Genomic DNA, 22,044 nt, shown 5'->3' with positions numbered 1-22,044 from the left:
AAATATAACTATCATTCTCCTTGTCAGGTTGGAAAGCTAATTCTTCTCATAAATATTTCTGTATATGTGCTATGCTAAGCTGCTAGAAACATCTTCAATATGTAATTGGATAGGATCTAATGCATTGTCTCTTAATATTTTAATATTTTCAATATGGGGGTAATTTTACAAGAGAATTGAGCATATGAAACAGTGTTTATGCCCTGGCACATACTTGCATATTGATTTATTTATCTTTTGTGTTTGTTTTTACCCTATAGTCAGTTTTGATTTGTCTTCTTGTCTTCTTTTTAGTGTCTTTCTGTTTGTTGAATTGGTTATGTGCATTCATATCTATTTTATGGAGTTCTTTTCTATATTTTTAAAAATTTATTGTAAATTCTTTACTATTTGCACTGCAAGGCAATATAGTGGAACCTTGGTTTACGAGCATAATTCGTTCCAGAAGCATGCTCGTAAACCAAATTGCTCGTATATCAAAGCAAGTTTCCCCATAGGAAGTAAGGGAAACTCGCTTTGATTGGTTCCACCTCCTCCCCCCCCCGAGGCTACCGGAGCTGCTCCATTCCCCCCCCCTTGAGGCAACCGATGCTGCTTCATACCCCTCCCCGCGATCCAGCATCCCCCCCCTGCGAACCGGCATCATCCCCCATGCTCGTGTTGCCCCCCCTCCACCGCGATCCTACATCCTCCCCCCGAGCATGGCAATGACATCCTTTACCCCGACTGGGCACCAGTGCCCGAAGATCCTCCCTCTTCTGGCGCGGCCTGGGCTGGGCGGTGCGTCGGAGATCCTCCCTCTTCTGGGCTGGGCCGGGCTGGACTGGCTTTGAGCATTTGCGCATGCTCAAAGCCTTCTGGTCTCGCTCTCTCCGAGATTCTGAATCCCTCCTGCCTTAATGTAGTGCGGGGTGGGGGTAGGGGTCGCCGTGGCCAGGAGGGTTTGGGCTCCCTCCTGGCCCGATATTGTCGGGGAGTTGGGGAGTCGGCGGGGCAAGAGGGCTTGGGCTCCCTTTTGCCCCGATCGTGTCGGGGGGGCAAGAGGGCTTGAGCTCCCTCTTGCCCCGATCGTGTCGGGGGTGCCGCGGTTGGCTGGGGCAAGAGGTCTTGAGCTCCCTCTTGCCCCGATCGTGTCGGGGGTGCCTCGGTTGGCTGGGGCAAGAGGGCTTGAGCTCCCTCTTGCCCCGATCGTGTCGGGGAGTTGGGGAGTCGGCGGGGCAAGAGGGCTTGGACTCCCTTTTGCCCTGATCGTGTCGGGGGCAAGAGGGCTTGAGTTCCCTCTTGCCCCGATTGTGTCGGGGGTGCCGCGGTTGGCTGGGGCAAGAGGGCTTGAGCTCCCTCTTGCCCCGATCGTGTCGGGGAGTCGGGGAGTCGGCGGGGCAAGAGGGATTGACTTAGAGAAAGGGCGAACTGCTGGAAGAGGAAGCAGCGCAGGCGCAGGGCTCACGGAAGGGCCGGGACCGCCAAGAGAAAGCAGCAGGACACCGGTAGGAGCTTCTACATGATGGGGGGGGGGGTCAGGAGGCTGTGGGGGTGCGAGCGGTCCTTCGGGGTGTGGGTGCGAGCGGTCCAGCGGGGGGTGAATTGGACGTCTGGTGGGGGGGCATCAGGCTTTCAGGGTGGGGACAGGACTTCAAGGGGGAGAGGAGAGTCGGGGCGGGCGAAAGGAGAGTTGGGGTGGCCAGAAGAGAGTCGGGGCGGGCGAAAGGAGAGTCGGCCAGCATGCGCGGTATACGGGTGTGCGCGGTATATAAAAATTTCTGTACATAAATTTGTGCTTTCCGCGCGCTATACCCGTGTGCGCGTTTTACACGGGTGCGCGTTATCTATGTGAAAATACGGTAAATGTCTTCACTTTGTCCAGGTAGGGATAAATGTGATGGTTTCAGCATCTTAACAATAAGAACATAAGAACTGCCACTGCTGGGTCAGACCAGTGGTCTATCGTGCCCAGCTGTCCGCTCACGCGGTGGCCCTTAGGTCAAAGACTAGTGCTCTAAACGAGTCCAGCCTCACCTGCGTACATTCAAGTTTAGCAGGAACTTGTCCAACTTTGTCTTGAATCTCTGGAGGGTGTTTTCCCCTATAACAGACTCCAGAAGAGCATTCCAGTTTTCTACCACTCTCTGGGTGAAGAAGAACTTCCTTACATTTGTACAGAATCTATCCCTTTTCAACTTTAGGGGGTGCCCTCTTGTTCTCCCTACCTTGGAGATGGTGAACAATCTGTCTTTATCTTCTAAGTCTAGTCCCTTCAGTATTTTTAATGTTTCGATCATATCCCCACTCAGTCTCCTTTTTTTTTGAAGGGAGAAGAGGCCCAGTTTCTCCAATCTCTCACTGTACGGCAACTCCTCAGCCCCTTAACCATTTTAGTCGCCCTTCTCTGTAGTACTGTGTCCTTCTTCAAGTATGCGACCAGTGCTGGATGCAGTATTCCAGGTGGGGGCGTACCATGGCCTGTTACAGCGGCATGATAACCTTCTCTGATCTGTTTGTGATCCCCTTCTTAATCATTTCCAGCATTCTGTTCATCCTTTTCGCCACTGCCGCACATTGCGCGGATGGCTTCATCGACTTGTTGATCAGAACTCCTAAGTCTCTTTCCTGGGAGGTCTCTTCAAGTACCGCCCCGGACATCCTGTATTCGTGCATGAGATTTTTGTTACCGGACATCCTGTATTCGTGCATGAGACTTTACACTTATCCACGTTGAACCTCATTTGCCATGTTGATGCCCATTTCTCAAGCTTGATTATGTCACGTTGCAGATCTTCACTACTCTGAATAACTTCATATCATCTGCAAATTTCATCACCTCACTAATGGTACCAATGTCTAGATCATTTATAAAGATGTTGAAGAGCACGGGTCCAAGCACTGAGCCCTGAGGCACCCCACTGGTGATGCTCTTCCAGTCCGAGTATTGTCCATATACCCCCACTCTCTGTTTCCTATGCTCCAGCCAGTTTTTAATCCATGTGAGTATTTCACCCTTGATTCCATGGCTCACAATTTTCTGAAGTAGTCGTTCATATGGAACCTTGTTGAACGCCTTCTGAAAATACAGATATACAATGTTGACCGGGTTGCCCTTGTCTATATGCCTGTTTACTCCCTCGAAGAAGTGCAGCAGGTTCATCAAACAAGATCTGCCTTTGCTGAAACCGTGCTGGGTGGTCCTCATCAGACTGTGTCCGTCAAGGTGATCAATGATGCGGTCCTTTATCAGCGCCTCTACCATCTTTCCCGATACCGAGGTCAGACTCACTGGTCTGTAGTTTCCCGGATCACCCCTCAAACCTTTCTTGAAGATCGGCGTAACATTCACCACCTTCCAGTGTTCCAGAATTTTTCCTGATTTGATTGACAGATTGGCTATTAGTTGAAGCAGTTCAGCTATAGTCCCTTTCAGTTCCTTGATGACCCTCGGATGGATGCCATCCAGTCCCGGGGAATTATCGCTCTTAAGCCTATTGATTTGCCTGCATACCTCTTCTAGACTGACCATCAACCCTGTCAGTTTCCCGTGTTCATATCCTCTTTGGTAAATACAGACACAAAAAATGTGTTCATTTTGTCGGCGATTGCTTTGTTCTCCATTAGCGCTCCCTTTATTCCATGGTCATCCAATGGTCCCACCGCTTCCTTCACGAGTCGTTTCCCCTTAATATATTGAAAGAACGGCTTGAAGTTTTTTGCCTCCTTGGCTATTTTTTCCTCGTAGTCTCTTTTGGCCCCTTTTACCGCCTTATGGCACATGCATTGATGTTGTTTGTGCTTATTCCAGTTTTTGTCTGTCCTTGACCTTTTCCATTCCTTAAACAAAGTTTTCTTGTCTCTGATCACTTCCTTCACCTCTACAGTGAGCCATGCCAGTTCATTGTTCTTTTTCCTCTTGTATCCTTTTTTGATACGCGGTATATATAGATTTTGCGTTTCAGTGACTGTGTCCTTAAAAAGGGACCAAGCTTGCTCTAGTGTTTTTACAGTGCTTACCCTCGTCTTAATCTTTATCCCCACCATGAGTCTCATCCCTTCGTAATTCCCTTTTTGGAAGTTCAGTGCCATGGCCATCGTTCTGAACTGATGTTTCTCCCCTGCGTCCAGGTCAAAGCGGATCATGTTGTGCTCGCTGTTTCCCAGTGTCCCTACTACTTCTACACCTTGTGCCGGTCCTCGCAGTCCATTTAGAATTAAGTCCAGAATTGCATTTCCTCTTGTATTTTCCTTGACAAGTTGTTCCAGGAAGCAATTGCCTACAGCATCAAGGAACTTGGTCTCCCTAGTGCAGCTGGAGGTGCCTAGGTTCCAGTCTATCCCCGGATAGTTGAAATCACCCATGATAACTGTGTTGCCTCCCTTGCAGTTGCGTTTAATCTCGTTCATAATTTCTCCATCAATTTCTTTGGACTGCCCTGGGGGTCGGTAGTAGATCCCGATCTTTGTTTCCAGTCCATTTGTTCCCAGAATTTTGACCCATAGAGACTCTTAACTTATCCATCTGTTGTGGTGTGTTCTCTCAGGTAGATTCAATTCCCTCTTTGATGTATATGGCAATGCCCCCATCTTTTGAGCCACGTTGTCTCTGGGGTATAGTTTATATCCCGGTAGCACATTGTCCCAGACATTTTCCTCAGTCCACCATGTTTCCGTGATGCCGATGATATCCACGTTATCTTTTTGTAACATAGCTTCTAATTCACCCATCTTATTCCTTAGGCTCCTTGCGTTCGTGTACATACATTTGAGTTTGCGGCCTATTCCTTTCTTGCATTTCCTTCCCTCTTGTGTCACTTTTAATCTGTCTTGCCTGTGATCCGGTGAGTCTTCCCCTTTATCTTCTTGTATGGTATTCTCTGGGTATACCAGTTCTTGAACCATCGACTCTGTCTCTTGGTCGACTGTTGGCTTTCCCCTTCTTCCTAGTTTAAAAACTTTTCAACTTCTCTCTTGATGTTGCTTACAAGTAGCATCGTTCCATCTCTGCTGAGGTGGAGTCCGTCCTTCCTGAATAGCTTGCTCTTCCCCCAGAGCGTCGTCCAGTTGCTCACGATATGGAATCCTTCTTCCTCACACCAGCGCCACATCCACATGTTGACTCCTTGCAGCTCCATCTGCCTCTTCTTATCGGCCCTGGGTACCAGCAGGATCTCCGAGAATGCTATCCTCTGCGTTCTGGTCTTCCTTTCTAGCATCCGGAACTGGTCCTTTAGTACTTTCCTGTTGTAGTTCCTGTTTAGGTTTTTGATTAGTTTGTAAAAGTATGTTTCTTATCTACACAACATATTTGTTTTTATGTCATTTTTAACACTGTACTTGTTTCATTTATTAATACATGTTATTGTTATTGTACATCGCCTAGCAAATTATATAGGCGATTCATCAAGACTTAATAAACTTGAAACTTGAAACTTGAAACTTGAAACTTGTTCAATCATTTTGAACTGTTAGCTCCTATCACTGTTCCTTTTCATTTTTTGCTGAAACGTGTACAAGAAAAACATTTTGTGCCCAAGTTTTCCACATTGACTTGATGTGTGTGGCATGGCCTATTTTCACAATAGATAAAGCCAGCAAAAATGTTGTGTGCACAGTTGCTATGGATGTGCGTTTCCTTTCTGACCTGTGTGTGTACACTCATACTCATAGCTTAGAGGGAACACTGGCTCCTATGACCTCTGCTGTATATCATACAAAAATCAATTGTATGTTTCCTGATATTATGAATTTTAGTTGTGAGTTAGACTGTCAATGTCAGTTTGCAACTCTAGCCCTTTGGATAATCATGCCATGTTGGTACTTGTAATATTCATAGACAGCCTCTGGTGGCCAGTGGCAGTGTTCATATGTCTTAATCTAGCTTTTCCGCCTCCTTCCTCAGTTTATGGCTTTCTCAGCCTTTATCCATGTTGAATTCAGGGAATCGGCTGACTTCTATCTTTAGGTGGGAAACAGGGCTATGGAAGTTGAGCATGATCCCAGCTTTGGCTGTGCAACATAAGGATTAGACCCCAAAGATCTCCAGGATGCCTCCTTTATACCCTTTGGTCAGAGGGCTTATTTTTGGAGATGATGTTCACTTCACATCTTGTTCAGACCTCTTGACATAAGCATCTCCAGAAATATCTACTTGACGTCACCTCAGGTGGCAATTCCAGGAACCTTGGTTGTTTGCTGGAGGTGTTTAGAGAGTTCTGGCACCCTGGTCACTGGAAGATCATCTTGCTCTAAGTGCATGCACTGGGCAAGAGGGTTACGATGCAATATTAGTCCACAGGTAGTTCTTACTAAGGAGGAAATGTAGGACAGAGTTCACCTCTGCTCTGCTTCAGGCATTGTCTTTGAATTCTGCAGCAGATTTATAAAGCTCTATGTAAAATCTATATGCAGGGGCTTAAAACTTACATTGTTTTACAGAGGGAGCATGTACTAATACAAAATCAGATTTTAGGTTGGGTACTTTAAAAATGTTGAAAATGATAGAATGATAATTTTACTGGTAGACCCTTTTAATTGCTTCACTCAAAAAGAACCATTCATTCGGTAGATAAAGCAAACAAGACTTCAGATTGCTAAGGGAGAAAAGAACCTCAGTGTACACTATGAGCGTTGTGAGCATTCTATGAACTTTGTGAGCATTGGAAGCAGTACGGAGCATTCAGTGTGCCTCCCTGTGCTAATAACTGTGATAGCAGTTTAGTATATGGGGGAGGGGGGGGGTTGTATGAGGAATTTTTAAACTAAAGCTTAATCCAGATAAAACTAAATTTTTCTTTGCATCTCCTACCAAATGTACAGAAGAAAATTTAACACAGGTTCTTTTCTCCTTTAGCAATCTGAAGTCTTGTTGTTTGTTTTATCTACTGAATAAATGGTTCTTTTTGAGTGAAATTATATTTTGTTCCATTCAGCCACTTGTGCATTAGTATATTTGACCTTTTAATCAGTCAATAATCAAAGAATCTTTCCTGTAGAAAGCATTTTATTAAATGATTATGATGTCTATATCTATTCAGGTGTCCATGATGGATTCTATCCCAAGACTCATGAATGCCATTGGAATGATTCACAACATTTCTCGTTATTATAACACCTCTGAAAAGATATCCTCGCTATTTGTGAAGGTTGGTGTATGTCAAATTTTGTTAACAACATTTTTTTTTTCATTTTGCCTAATCTTTGGACTAGCTTTGCCAAATTATTTTTGACTTTTTGGAAATAAATAAAAAAATAATTCAGAATAACAGCTGCTAGAAAATGATGTTGAGGAACTACTTGGTTAAAAGCAAGTGGGGAAAGCATGCAGAGTATGACTTACAAATTTCCTTCCAACCACTATGTGTGTGGCTGTGTATGTGCATGCATGTTTGTATTTGTTAGCTCTGTGGTTGTATGTGTGTCTAACCAAGAGGGGAGAGGCATTTTGAATGGAGCAATTCTCAAACTCTGTTGGTTTGGAAAGAATAATAAAATGAACCAAGTGTATCTAACCACTGGATGTCACTGTCAACAGATTTCAGAGGATAGATTTTACAGTTTAATCACAGGGTGCCATTGTACCAAGACATATGGTCTATCCATCCATACCATCTACTATTCCTGAAATTAGGGATGCCTCAGAATGCATGTTTGGTAAATTTCCTTGCAGATATGTAGCTGTCTACATTCAGTGAATCATAATGTGGCGCTGTTATCATATTGATGGCCCCTTCTACCAAGCCGCGCAGCCGAGTGCCTTGCAGCAAATGCTCTGATGCCCATTCAAGTCCTGTGGGCATTGGAGCATTTACTGTGCCGGTCTGTGCTGTTAGGCTTAGTAAAAGAGGGGGTGAAAGTTCAAAAAAAGTAGGGAAAAAGTTGTTGGAAACAAACGAGGGTGTACAGTATTGATAAAGACTCAAGTGACGAATAATTCTTCCAGTGAATATCTTTTCAAACCGACACAGTGTTTCGGCCCTACCGAGCCTAGATCAGGGGTCACAGAGCCAGTATCTACAGAGATATATGACATAAATAATAAGAAGTGCAACATAAATAATAGAAAAAAGTGGTTAAATACTGAAAAATATAGAAAAATAACATTTTATGTACAAATTGATTGACAGCAACAGTGAAATTTGAAATGCTTACATAAAAACATTGAGATTATTAAATAAACAATTAAGGCCCCCTTTTATGAAGCTGCGCTAGGCTTTTTTTTTATCGCTGGCCGTGGTGATATTAGCTCTGACATTCATAGAATTCCTATGAACGTTGGAGCTAATACTGCTGTGGCCGGAGATAAAAAAGATTAACATGGCTTTGTAAAAGAGGGGGGGGGGTTAAATGAAAAATAGAGAAAACAATTCCTCCCTTTTTCAAAGGTGCGGTAGTGGCTGCTGCATGGCAAACGCTCCAATGCCCATTGAATCCCTATGGGTGTCGTAGTGATTATTGTGGCCCACCGAGATAATCACCTTTGTAAAAGGGGGCCAATGTTTATATCTCTATGAATAAAAATAAAATAAAATTACTAATGAATTGTCAATAAAAATTGATAAAAGGTATGATATTATATAATAACAAATATTAGATAAGGTGTGCAATAAATTAATTCTTGCTATGTGAAGTCTTTCATACCAAGATTAGGTTAATAACACTCCAAATTTGTTAGTGAATACATCTAAATGTAGCAAAAAAAATTCCAATACTCATATATGCAACTTAATGAATATACAGTGGTACCTCGGTTTACGAGTGCACCGGTTTGCGAGTGTTTTGCAAGACGAGCAAAACATTTGCAAACTTGGTGCCTCGTAAACCGAGCTTGCCTCGTTGTATGAGCGCCCCCCCAATCCGGCATCCCCCCCCAGCGATCCGGCACCCTCCCGCTCGCGTCTGCCCCCCCCGCAATCCTACATCCCCCCCGAGCACGGCAACGACATCCCTTACCCCGACTGGGCACCAGTGCCAGTGCCCGAAGATCCTCCCTCTTCTGGCGCGACCTGGGCCTGGGCTGGGCGGTGCATCGGAGATCCTCCCTCTTCTGGGCTGGGCCGGGCTGGACTGGCTTTGAGCATTTGCACATGCTCAAAGCCTTCTGATCTCGCTCTCTCTGAGATTCTCAGATTCAGAATCTCGGAGAGAGCGAGACCAGAAGGCTTTGAGCATGCACAAATGCTCAAAGCCAGTTCAGCCCGGCCCAGCCCAGAAGAGGGAGGATCTCTGATGCACCGCCCAGCCCAGGCCGCGCCAGAAGAGGGAGGATCTTCGGGCACTGGCACTGGTGCCCAGTTGGGGTAAGGGATGTCGTTGCCGTGCTCGGGGGGGGGGGGGAGATGTAGGATCGCAGTGGAGGTGGGGCAACGCGAGCGGGGAGGAGGATGCCGGTTTGCAGGGGGGAATGCCGGATCGTGGGGAGGGGTATGGAGCAGCGTCGGTGGCCTCAAGGGGGGGGGGAATGGAGCAGCTCCAGTAGCCAGCAGGGGGGGGGGTTGGAGGAGGTGGAACCAATCAAAGCGAGTTTCCCTTACTTCCTATGGGGAAACTTGCTTTGATATACGAGCAATTTGGTTTACGAGCATGCTTCTGGAACAAATTATGCTTGTAAACCAAGGTACCACTGTATACATATTTCAAGGAGGTGTGTCTTATCTAGCTCAGTGTGGCTAGATTTATGTGGCCTTACAAAACTTAAGCTGGAATTGAAACCCAAACGAAAATAGAGGGTGCAAAAAAACTTTTAATACTTGAGGTCTAAAGTTCCAAGGTAGCTATGACACTCACCATTAGAATAAAGTTCAAGTCTCCCTAGCAATTATTCCATGAGCATATGGTAAACAGAGCATGCTGAACTGAGCTATTGTGGTGGCATAATCTATCATTTAGATCAATTCTGGATGGAGTTAATTGTCAGTCTAAAAAATTACTGAATAAGCTTGTCATCAAAACTTTATTAATTAAAATAATGCCATATTGGAACAGTACAAAGTGATAAGTTATGTAAAAAAGCTCTGGCTTTCTCGTTACAAATAGAATTAAATAGTGAGTGTGGTTTTAAATCAGAACATTTCAAAAGTGAATTCACTCGAAAAGAAGTTGAAACTTACCAAACTTACTTACTGTATTACGCTATCATTAAATGCTTGAAAATTGTGTTACTAATAGAGAAAATCACTAGTTGAGAATTGCCCAAGAGGGCTAAAAATGCACATACCTCAATCACTGTATTTTGAAAAGGTGTGCTGCAAACCGTGGGAAAATTGAAGTGTGTATGTGGTGAATACATTAAATAAACTGCACCATGATGTCACAAAGATGCATATGCATCTAGGTATAACATGCATAATTTGAATACTGCTAGAGATGTGATGTTAACAATAATTCCAAGGACATATGCTAAATAGAGCATGTTGATCTGGGCTTTTGTGGTGGCATAATCTACCTTTTGGAGCAATTCTGAGATGGATTGAACTGTGAAATACTATTAATCTGAAAATTTACTGAATGAGCTTGTCATCAAAACTTTATAAATTAAAATGGTGACATATTGGAATAGTGTGAAGTGATGATTTTGGTGAAAAAGCTCTGGATTTCTTGTTACAGTTGGCCTCCAGAACTCTGCCTAATAGGGAAATGTTTAGGACCAGATGGGTATACCATTTTCTATCTCTTATCCCTGCTGCCTACAGGCAGCAAGCTGTGAATGGCTTATGGGGCCACCACAAGTATAACAGTTTCAATGGCAGGCCCCAAATGGGTAGAGTTTCTCAGAGCCACCCCTGGCTATCCTAAGGCAATGGAGTTTTAAGTGGTTTGATGAAGGCCATAAAATGTCACTGTGGGATTTGAACCTGGGCTCTCCAAATCTAGGAGAGTAGTTCCAGCCTAGCACCTTCAGATTCCAACTGAGCAGCTAAGGAGACTACTTTGTGAGGGAATCTGAGCATACATTGTCCTTACCTCACAATGTAGTCTCCTCAGTCACTCAGTTAATTCTAATGCTGTAGAAGAAAAACATCTTTCGGGCAGGTGAGTGGGATTGTATGCTGAATCAATCTTGCTTCTTCTGTTGGCAAATAGAACTGATTCAGTCATACAAGTGATGACTCCTAGGCTTAGGGTGGTTTCTTTGAGAAAACTTCATAGTGGACTGAGAGCAGTTACCTTGTATGGACAGATTGGCCAGCATAGCTTGACCAAAGTCTGTCTGCTAAAGCTTGATCCAAAGAATAATGTGCAGTGAAAGTATGAATAGAGGACCATGAAGGCGCTGTACAGATAACATTCAGTGAGGCAAACTATAATAGGGCAACTATGGCTGCAGTAGCCCTAATCTGATGAGGCTTGACTTTGGGGCTGAGAGGAGCCTAGGCTGGACCATTATGCATCAGATTGTGATTGGCTGACGGCACAAAGAGGTGTAATCTATTAGAGGTTTGAGAGTGAAGATGATATACATGGTATAAAAACTGCAGTATAGTCATAGGTGAGCACGTGATAGTGTTATGGCCATTAATAAAACACCAGACTGACTATCTCTTTCACTTGAAAGCGCTACACAAAAAATACTAATGCAAGCTCTATAGAGGCGTTAGCGTGTAGCGTGCGCTAAAACCGCTAGCGCACCTTAGTAAAAAGAACCTCAAGTGTAAGAACTAGAAACTGCCTAATTTCCAGATTGTGAGGCTACAAGTCTGTTGAGTTATTAGAGTTAGTAAGTGTGAGAGCATAGGTTTTAAAGAAGAAAAAGACATTTTTGTCAAGGCCAAAAAGGCTTAAGCCCAAATTCTATAAGCGGCGTCTAATGTTAGGCTCCTATTTTGGAGGCGCCCAACTAGATAGGTGCCCATAGAAATTGATTAACAAGCCCAATTAAGCTTTTTAATCAGAAACATAGGTGCCTATCAAGAAAGCACAATTCTGTAACAAGGCCCCTCTAAAAATTTAGGCGGCCTTCATAAAAATAGGCACAATGCATGTTAGGCGTGGGCGTGGCTATGTGTTAGGTGCCTTCTTACAGAATCGCTGCTCTTAAGCGTGCTTAAGCGCTCGCATGGGTGCCTAACTTTTAGTTGTGCCTAGAGATGGCCTATATATTGAGCGCCTCCAAAATAGGCACCCAAATAGGTGCTGCTCAGCGTGATTCACTAAACAGCACCCAATTTGACTTGAATCGCGCTGAACAGTGCCTAATTAGGCACTTAACTTTTGGGTGCTTCATATAGAATTTTCCCTTTAGTGCCTTAGCTTTGCTGGAACTTGTATAGAACACTTGGTATGAGAGGAATCATAAAATGGCATACTGTATGACAGTTTTTTTTATTTTTTATTCAATTTTTCTATACCGTTCTCCCAGGGGAGTTCAGAACGGTTTACATGAATTTATTCAGGTACTCAAGCATTTTTCCCTGTCTGTCCCGGCAGGCTCACAATCTGCCTAATGTACCTGGGGCAATGAGGGGATTAAGTGACTTGCCCAGGGTCACAAGGAGCAGCGTGGGTTTGAACCCACAACCCCAGGATGCTGAGGCTGTAGCTTTAACCACTGTGCCACACACTCCCCTTCTCCAAACTATGTGCCACCGCACAGTGATGCGCCACGAGAGAATTCCAGAATTTTACTTTATTTTTTAAAAATTCCCTTCATAAGTATACACTAGAATAGATAACATGTATGTCACGTATGCAAAGGTCTGTCAATGTTATGAGCATCTGTATGCGTAAGGATACAACCACCCAGATGAGATTGATCCTTGATAACTAATGGCAAGTAATTTTAGTTTCATTTTTATTTTTTATGCAGTAGTTATCCTAACTTGAGCAACAAAGCAATCAAGGCTTTATTACCATTTGGATCTTATCTTTGAGAGCTTGAGTTTTCAACTCTGACAAAAATTAAATTGAAAAAAAGAGAATGACTGCAGGTGGTGGATGATGAAATGTGTGTTTGCTTGTTGATTATCGTCCGCGTTTGCGTTCATTTGCACTCAAAAACAAGCATATCCATCGTTTTGATTAGCAATTCTATTCTATCTAGTTTCACCGTTGTTACAATTACCCATACATACATGTAGCTTAAAGAACTTTAAATAAATAACTCTCAAATTTAATTTTTTGTTGGTTTTGCAATTTTATAATTTCAGTTATAATGTGCTGCGAAAAACATTTGCTCTGTATAGTGTGCCACAAAAAATATTTGCTCCATTTAGTGTGCCAGAGCTAAAAAAAGTTTGAGAGACACTATCTTATCACAGTAAATGAAATTTTAAAAATCAGGCTGTCTAGTAAAGAATCTAGTGAAAAGTCCTTATCACCAAGAAAAGAACTGAGGGTAATATTCTGTTTGACATGCCTTTTAGAAATGCTTAGAGGGGCATAATCGAAAGGGACATCTAAGTCTGTTTACGTCCATCTCGCAAGTTGTCCAAAGTAAAAAAACAGCTTAAGATACATCCAACTTTTTTTTCATTTTGAAAATCGTCTTAATTATACGTCCTGCTGATCTGATCGTCCAAGCCACTAAATCGTCTATCATTATACCACATTTCCGTCTAACTTTCCTTACAAATCCAAAACGCTTAGAACAAGCCCTGTTGGACGTGGGAGGGGTCTTCAAAGTGATGGACTGCACACCCAGACATGCCACCTAAATAGTGGGGTACCTTAGAGGGCACTGCTGTGAACTTCACAAAAAGGGTGCCATGTCTTCTCCTCCCTACAGCTTCCTTATAGGTCATGATGAGCCCCCCCAAACCACCTCCAGAATGCCCTAGACCCACTTATTTACCACCCTAATAGCCCTTATGGCTGCAGGAGCCACTTATATGCCAGTACAAAAAGGTTTTGGGAGTGTATAGGGGAGTGCACATATTTAAGGATCAATGCAGTGATTACAGGGGCTTATGGGCATGGGTCCTCCTCTCCATGAGTCCCTAACCCACCCCCAAGATGACTTAAGCTGCCTCTGAGCTTGACAACTAGGCTTTCCTATGCCAGGCGGCCAGGCGATGATGGTCTGGAGGCTGAATTTTAAAGTTATGATTAAAATTTTATGGGGGTGGGGGGTTGGTGATCACTGGGGTAGTGTGTGGGGGTCTGTTTTATGTGTTTGCAGTGCTTATCTGGTGACTTTAGGTGGGTTTTTGTGACTTAGACCATGAAGGCCTAGGTCGTTTAGAAATACACCCAAAACCTGTTTTTATTATCGGCACTTGGATATTTTTGAGACATGTTTGTCCAAGTGCCGACTTAGGCTGGGTTTGGACGTTTTTCTCTTTCGATCTCTTCCTCAGTGTTTATTTTCAAGGCATAGATGAAAATGCCTCGCAGGTAAAATTATGCTACAGTTTTTAGGGACAGATGGGTCCTTGCTTCTTAGAAAATGCCAGCTAGTGAGCTGCCTAAGGCGGATATACTATCATGCCAGTAACTCAAGTACCAGCTTGTCTGAAACCACTTTTTCTTGTCTGCTTTTTTACTAAGATAGTCTAAGGGTTCTTAAATCACCTAATACACTAATAACTCAATACTGTGGTACTCCCTTTCCAGAATATTAATGGAAAGTTAAACATCAAGATGTTGTACAGGATTTTGTCTTATATTTCTGTCATCATTTTCTTTGCACAGTACAATATCTTTGTTAGCTAAGAAGAATTGTGTGGAAATATAGCATTTGCTAGGCAGTAGTGCAGACTTCCTATTCATAGGCCATGAAGATGACCTATTTTCTTTTCTTTCCTGATTTTATACAGGTTTTTGTAGTCTTTGATTTATGCACATTACATTTCTTCTGCGATCCTTCTTTAAAAGTTTGCCTCTGATGGATTGCATAAGTTGCTTACAAAAAAACCCTCATGTTAGTAGATTTTAATAATATATGCAAACATGCTGATGGACATATTTTGGAATATAAAATTATCGACAAATTGTCCTTTCATGACTTTTGACTTTATTTTTATATCATAGGTGACAAACCAGATGATAACCGCATGCAAATCTTACATTACCAATAACAAAACTGCCACTATATGGGACCAGACTCAGGAAGTAGTTGTGGACAGACTGAAAGCTGCTATTAAGCTTAATCAGGTAACATTTGACTCATAGGTGTGTGCCAAGGGAATAGTTTTCAAGGCACATACATAACTGCAAAATCTGCACTTCTCAATAGTTCTCAAATGGAACATGAAAGTATACTTTTTAAAATTGTGTAAGAAGTACCTGCAGAGATTTGGATCACCTGTTTGCATTTGTGTTTTCCCTGCACAATAACACAGATGGTTCTGAATTTATAAAACTAAGGGTCCTTCTACTAAAGTGTGCTACGTTTTGTTTTTTTTTGCTTAACCTGCTTTACAGCAAAAATTAATGTGCCTTAATTGCAAAGGTTGCACACTCTGCTTGTTGGGGATGCATCCAACATGTCCTTTGAAATTACTGTGTTGAAATGTTCTTTGTCAAAGGTGCTATCAAAAATGTGAAATTCAGACTGTCTTCTGTATCCTGTTCCTCTATCATGGATTAAAATATCTAGAAATGATTTGCTTCTTTATGTGGTAAACTAAAGCTTATCTACAAGCACACCGCCAGCAACATGGAAACATCTAGGGTGGAAACCAACAGGCATCCAAAATTATAGACCAATTTCTAATTTGAAATGTCCTGCCAAAGTAGTTTTGGAGCATCTTGTAGGTTACACAGAATCTTCTAACATTCTACATCCACTTTTGGCAGAGTTTAGACAACCATGACTTTTCTCAATGGCTTGTTGGATAATGATTTTATTGCACTTTCAGCATCGCTTGATTTGCCTTCTGCTTTTGATCTTATTGACCATAAATTGCTCTGCCATCATTGGCATTCAGTTGGGATTACTTTTGTGGTATTGCAGTAGCTCTCTCTTTTCTCACCATCAGATCCTTCTCAGTAATTTCAATGCAACATATTTCTAAAACTGAGAGCATTTTTTATAGCAAAAAAAGTGCTGGTACTTAAATACCAGGCCATTTTTCAGGAACGGGGTGATCACTGAGGGACCCACCTCTGCAATCAACCAAAGAATTCATAAAAAGGCAGCACTGAGGGGCAAATTCTGTAAAGGATGTCTGAAAGTTAGGCGTCGTGTAGACGTCCAGCAGTGAAATGCTGAGTGTTCAGCGAGTCTAGACACGTCTAAATAGTTAGACGTCCTTTACAGAATTGCCTTTTAGGCGTCACATAGATGTCTTCATAGCGTCTATAATGTTATCGCGTTTTAGTGTTTTGATATCATTAGAATGGTGATTTTATGCTGTTTTTTCATTAAAATTGTATGCAATGAAATACTGGCACCACTATTATATTTTATTTATTTATCTTTTAATTTTTTTTTTTTAATTTCTCTTCTGTTACAGTGAGCAGTGGGGGATTTGAACCAACAATGTCAAGGTGTTGAGACTGTAGCTCTAAGCACTGTGCCACACAATCAGCCATTAAACCATGTATCAATTCTTAAACTAGGCCTTTTGGGCTTTAGTTGGGTGCAATTTAGGTGGATGCGATTTAGGCTCCCTAAATCGCATCCGTATATAGGTGAACAGGGCTTTTATTTTTGGGCTAAAGAGGACTCCAGGTTGATATTAAAGTCAAAATATGTTTAATAATGCATTATTTAAGCAAAGCACATGAAAATTTTTTTTATTGTATGTTAAACTTCTATTTTGGGGGTAAAGAGGACTCCTATTTGATAATGATAGAAACATACAGTACAGTCATGACAGCAGATAAAGGTCCTCTTGAATTCAGATACAGTCTCTGTTTTCACCACCTCTGCCTGAGAACCCTGTGGGAACCCTTAACTGACATTCCACTTCTTGGTATTTCAGTTTATCTTGGATAACTGTGGCTCCTCCTTTGTCCGCTTTTGTAATCACTATATTATCCATGTCTCTTAACTGTCTCAATGCTTGATGTTGACAATATGTTAAATTATATTGTATGTCAGAAGTTTTGAAAGATCGCTCATATTTAGTTATCCCATCGAGAACCAAATCTCTAAAGGTGGTTAACACAGGGTCCATCAACCCTGGTGGGCCCCATTTAGATTCTTTCCTAATTAGAGAATCATCTTCCTGTGTCCTAATCTCTGTTTGTTCTTGAAAAAATAATTTTATATGGAGCTTCCTTATAAACTTAAAGAAAGATATCTTTAGCTGGAAAAAATCAGGCCTTTCTTGGATTATATACCCTAAACCCAATTGAAGTGTTTCTACTTGATCCAATGTTAAAGAAAGGGATGAAATATTAACTACTAAAGATGTTACTTCTGTTTTGCTCCTCTGCCCCGAACTTGTCCCCGTACTCTGGTCCTGGACCGAGCATTCTGTTGATTTTATTGTTGTTGTCCTTTGTCCCCCGATGTTCTGGTCACGGAAGAATCCCCTGATTCCCCACTTGTAGCTTCAGATTCATCTGAAGAAGCTTCAAAAGCTACCTTTCTTTCCCTGAGTGGGGATGTTCTTCTTATTTCAGGTATATACTTTCCCTACCATGTAGTCCCTTTCATCCCTTTTCCATTTTTTAATCTTAGTTTGTTTTATTGATTCCCAAAGTTTCTGTAGTGAATCCTCCAGCTCTTTATGCTTGATATCATATTCTTCTTTTTCCATTTTCCTCTGGAGTTCCTGATCAATATCCACACTTTTCATTTTCAAATCTTGTTCAATGGTAGTTGTTGTTTCCACCAGCAATATCATCAAATCTCGAGAACACCTATTGAGGATAGCTATCCATCTATCCATGAAAGATTTGTCCATACCCATTAGCTTGGGTTCCTTAAGTATAGGCAATCCCCGTGGTATCATAGCTTTCTTCAAATATTGCACAATCGTACTGCTGTGTACCTCCGCCCGAATCGGTCTCTTTTGAATAAGTTCCCATTCCTGCCAAGAAGATTGTCCTGGGGAGTCCTCCATATCATCCAACAAAGCTGGTCTGGACAAAATTGATGCACAATCTTGACATCAATGTGACATCATCAATATGCACTTAGATGGCAGAATGCTACTAAAAAATAGGAATTTGTGCTGGGGTATCTGACCATATTTGGGATTTGAACCCATGATCTATAGAAGATAGAAGCAGTGCCTTTAACCACTGAGCCACATGTTTCTTTTAGGCAGATGGTTCCTGCCATGTGAAATTATACCTTAGGAAATCATAACCAAAAGCTTTTGGTGCTTCATTATTAAGGACAGCAGCAATGCTTAGAGTTCCTAACTTAGACAGTCTACCCTGACCCTGCGGAAGTATGTGAGGGGAGGCGAGTCAATGACGGAACCTTAATTTAAGCTAAGTTCAATTTAAGTATAAAACATAAAGAAACATTAAATTATAGAAGCATGAAAAGTTGAGATAATGAATTAATAAGCATAAACTAAAAAGGAATATGTTTATGAGACAGGGCTAATGAGGATTGCAGCCGCGGGGTGTAATGCTACACCAGCGGCAATCTGAAGATCCCATGATATAAAAGAAGTGATTATTGATTGTTCAGCTGAAGTTCTGCTTGTATGGCATGATCTAGTGAATTTTTGGTATTAGCCATGCCTATAGTGGTGTTAGGTGTCAGTAGGCGCCTCCGGAGGTGTGATTCCAGTGCCTTTTGTGGGCATTCTGAAATCTTCCTTTTCATGTTGAGGGGGTGTTGTGGTAGTAAGAAGTTTATCTTCTTTGGTACTGGGGGGCAAGGGGGGGATTAGGAAAGCCATGGGACATAGGACCAAAATTTCAGTTTCAGCTGAAAATATACCAGCATTTTTGACAAACCAAAACAAGGCTTAATGCAGATTCTGGGCCAGTTTTGATGACAAAAACCAAAATTCATTCTGCATCTATTATGTGTAGTGTCATTGTAAAATAATAAATACTCACATAGGGCTCCTTTTACTAAGGTGTGCTAGCGTTTTTAGCGCACGCAGGATATTACCGCGTGCTACACCACACACTACGCGGCTAAAACTAACGCCAGCTCAATGCTGGCGTTAAGGTCTAGCGCGCGTGGCAATTCATGGCGCGCTATTCTGCGCATTAATGCCCTAATGCACCTTAGTAAAAGGAGCCCATAGTTTTCAAACTCCACCCAGAACACACCTCATGCTGTGGGTACACACATCGAAGTAATGGCTTTTCTAAAATTGTTACTTACATATGTAAGACCATTTACACATTTAAATTATCTATTCCTTCTAAAATGGCCTCTTTATATTGGACGGTCAAATGAAATATTAGTAGTACTTATAGTCATTGCAATGATTCAAATATTCTGAAATGCCAACTGCTTGATGTGTTTTCTTTATATTTAAAAAGAACATCTGCATACTGTATTTTACCCATGAGCTTAGGGCTGCTTTTACAAAGCCACACTAGTGGTTTTAGGGCACGCACCAGATTAGTGTGCGCTGGCCGAAAAGCTACCGCTTGCTCAAAAGGAGGCGGTAGCGGCTAGCGCACGCGGCAATTTAGCACGTGCTATTCCGCGCGTTAAGGCCCTAGCGCAGCTTTGTAAAAGGAGCCCTTAATCTTTCTTTAAATACTCATGTCTTCGCTGACCTTCCAGTAATTGTATGTCCACTCCAGACCTACACAAAGAAATACGTGCGCTATGAGAAATAGTAGTGTTCTGCTGTGCAAATAGTTTCGTTGCTAGGTAGTATTCCATTTGATATTTTTTTTTTTTCCTTAGTGGTATCAGCATGTATTTCACAAGACTAAAGAAACACTTGAACAAAATTCGTCTGAACGACAGTTTGATTTTAGTGAGGTATACATTTTTGGAAAATTTGATACCTTCCAGCGATGCCTAGAAAAACTGATCCACATGTTTGAAACTATTACTACATATTCAGCTCTCCAAGCATCCAAAATTGAAGGACTGGAAGTTATGGCAACTAGATTTCAGGTACAATTCAAAGAAGACTCGTTGTTCCACAGATGTCTAGTCAAATTTCTATCTATTTTATAGCTTTTTCCTGTTTTGTAAGACTAAATTATCTTCATTTTCAAATGCTCAGAAGCTGCTTAGATAAGCCTATGATTGTTGAAAGTAAATAGAACAACGATCTCAAGTTTGTTCTAAGGTTGGAATTGTCTTCACCTGATGGGTCAATCAAGATTGTGGGTCTTATTTGTAGCCTTGATAAAAAGATAGAACTGACTTTTATGCAGTTCTATTTATGTAATTACCTTGGCTAGTTAAGTGCTGAATATCAGCATGGACGTTTTCATCAGCACTAATTAGTTAAGTACCACTGAAAATGACGACTTAGCCCCAACCAGGCAGGAGTTGTTTCTGGCTGGTTAAATCGCTTTGAATATTGACTCAGTTGTGTTTAACTTTATATCGTGTAGAGCAGGGGTGCCCAATACGTCGATCGTGATCGACCAGTCGATCGGGAAGGCAACGCGAGTCGATTGCGGAGCCCATCCCGGGTTCCGTGATAGACTCATGTTGCCGTCCTGATCGACTGGCCGATCAGCCTTCCTCTCCCCGAGATCCCCACCGGTCATCACTTCATGCACACCCATTCTCGTTGCGCCCTTCCTTGCCCGACTGCCAGAACCCGTCTTCCCTCTCTCGCTTTCTCCTGTAGATAATCTTTGATAGACTGGGGGATGATGTCACTTCCTTCGGGAGAAGGCGGGAGGGAGGTCTAGGGAAGTCACGACACTGGAGAGCTGAGTGCCGGCTGCCCCTGGCGGAATCGACAGAGCTGCAAGACTGGAGAAAGGCGGTCGGGAGCAGGAGGTGCTCTGCCCCAAAATGCAAGAACTGCTGCTGGTCTGGCATCTTGAGCCTGAAAATGGGAAATTGAGGAGGGTGAGGGGGCGCTAAGCATTTTTGTAAGTGCCGTGCTGAAAGGAGACTGGAACGGCTCTCATGGAAGGATTTATAGACTGGCTTTTTCTTTTCCTCGGCCCTGGGCGTCCGGAGATTTGGGCCTGCAGAAGCCTTGCGCTGACCAGCATTCCTCTCCCCGACGTCAATTCTGACATTGGAGAGGAATTTCTGGGCCAGCCAATCGCTGCCTGGGTGGCCCGGAACTTCCTCTCCCACATCAGAATTGAAGGGGAGCGGAACCCTGGTCAGCGAAAGGCTTCTGCAAGGAAAGCTTGGGGCGGTGGTGACTTGAGGCCTGTTTCCCGGTAGTGGTGGCAAACCTAGTGGCTTGAGGGAGGGCAGGGAGAAAGAAACAAAGGGGATAGGCAGGGAGATAGAAAGAAGGGGGGGGGCAGGGAGACAAAGAAAGAAGGGAAACAGAAAGAAAGAGGGAACAGGGAGACAGAAAGAAAGTGAGCATGGAGAGAAAGAGAAAGAAAGAACAGGAGGCAGGGAGAAAGAAAGAAGGGGGCAGGGAGAAAGAAAGAAAAAGTTGGGGGGAGAATGAGGTCTGGAGGAGAGAAAGCATATAGGAGGCTGAAAGAAGGGAAGAAATATTGGATGCAGGAGTAGGCTGAAGTCAGAAGATGTCAGAAGAAGAAATGCAGCCAGAGTGAAGTGAGAAGTCAGAAGAAGAAAGTGCAATCAGAGACTCATGAAATTACCAGACAACAAAAGTAGGAAAAATGATTTATTTTCAATTTAGTGATCAAAATGTGTCCCTTTTGAGAATTTATATCTGCTGTCTATATTTTGCACTATGGCTCCCTTTTACTAAACCGCAATAGCGGTTTTTAGTGCAGGGAGCGTATGAGCGTCGAGAGCAACGTGGGGCATTCAGCGCAGCTCCCTGCACTAAAAACTGCTATGTGGTTTAGTAAAAAGGGAGTGGGTATATTTGTCTATTTTTGTATGGCTGTTATTGAGGTGACATTGCATAGAGTCATTTGCCTTGACCTCTTTGAAAAAAACTCAGAATATGAATGATAATTAACATTTTCTCTGCCTTTCAGTGTGCTTTGTGGGGTTTTTAAAAATTATTTTATTGTTGGTAGAACATTTTGACTTGGTCATTTTAAAAGTAGCTCGCAAGCCCAAAAAGTGTGGGCACCCCTGGTGCAGAGGTTGTGTCAGCTTCCAATCAC

At 42.6% G+C, this 22,044-nt stretch overlaps 1 protein-coding gene across 2 annotated transcripts in view; it reads left to right on the top strand.

Moving 5' to 3' along the window:
- Window positions 1-22,044, top strand: part of DNAH5 (dynein axonemal heavy chain 5) — a 598,099-nt gene that overhangs the window by 120,252 nt on the left and 455,803 nt on the right. For both annotated transcript variants that reach the window (XM_033929843.1, XM_033929844.1), the window contains exons 9-11: window positions 7,020-7,127; window positions 14,950-15,072; window positions 19,706-19,921. In XM_033929843.1, coding sequence (XP_033785734.1) covers window positions 7,020-7,127; window positions 14,950-15,072; window positions 19,706-19,921 — 447 coding nt within the window. The remainder of the gene's footprint in view (window positions 1-7,019; window positions 7,128-14,949; window positions 15,073-19,705; window positions 19,922-22,044) is intronic.

Source organism: Geotrypetes seraphini, chromosome 2 (genome assembly GCF_902459505.1).
Source record: "Geotrypetes seraphini chromosome 2, aGeoSer1.1, whole genome shotgun sequence".
NCBI lineage: Eukaryota > Metazoa > Chordata > Amphibia > Gymnophiona > Dermophiidae > Geotrypetes > Geotrypetes seraphini.
This window is presented reverse-complemented; position numbering and strand designations above follow the sequence as displayed.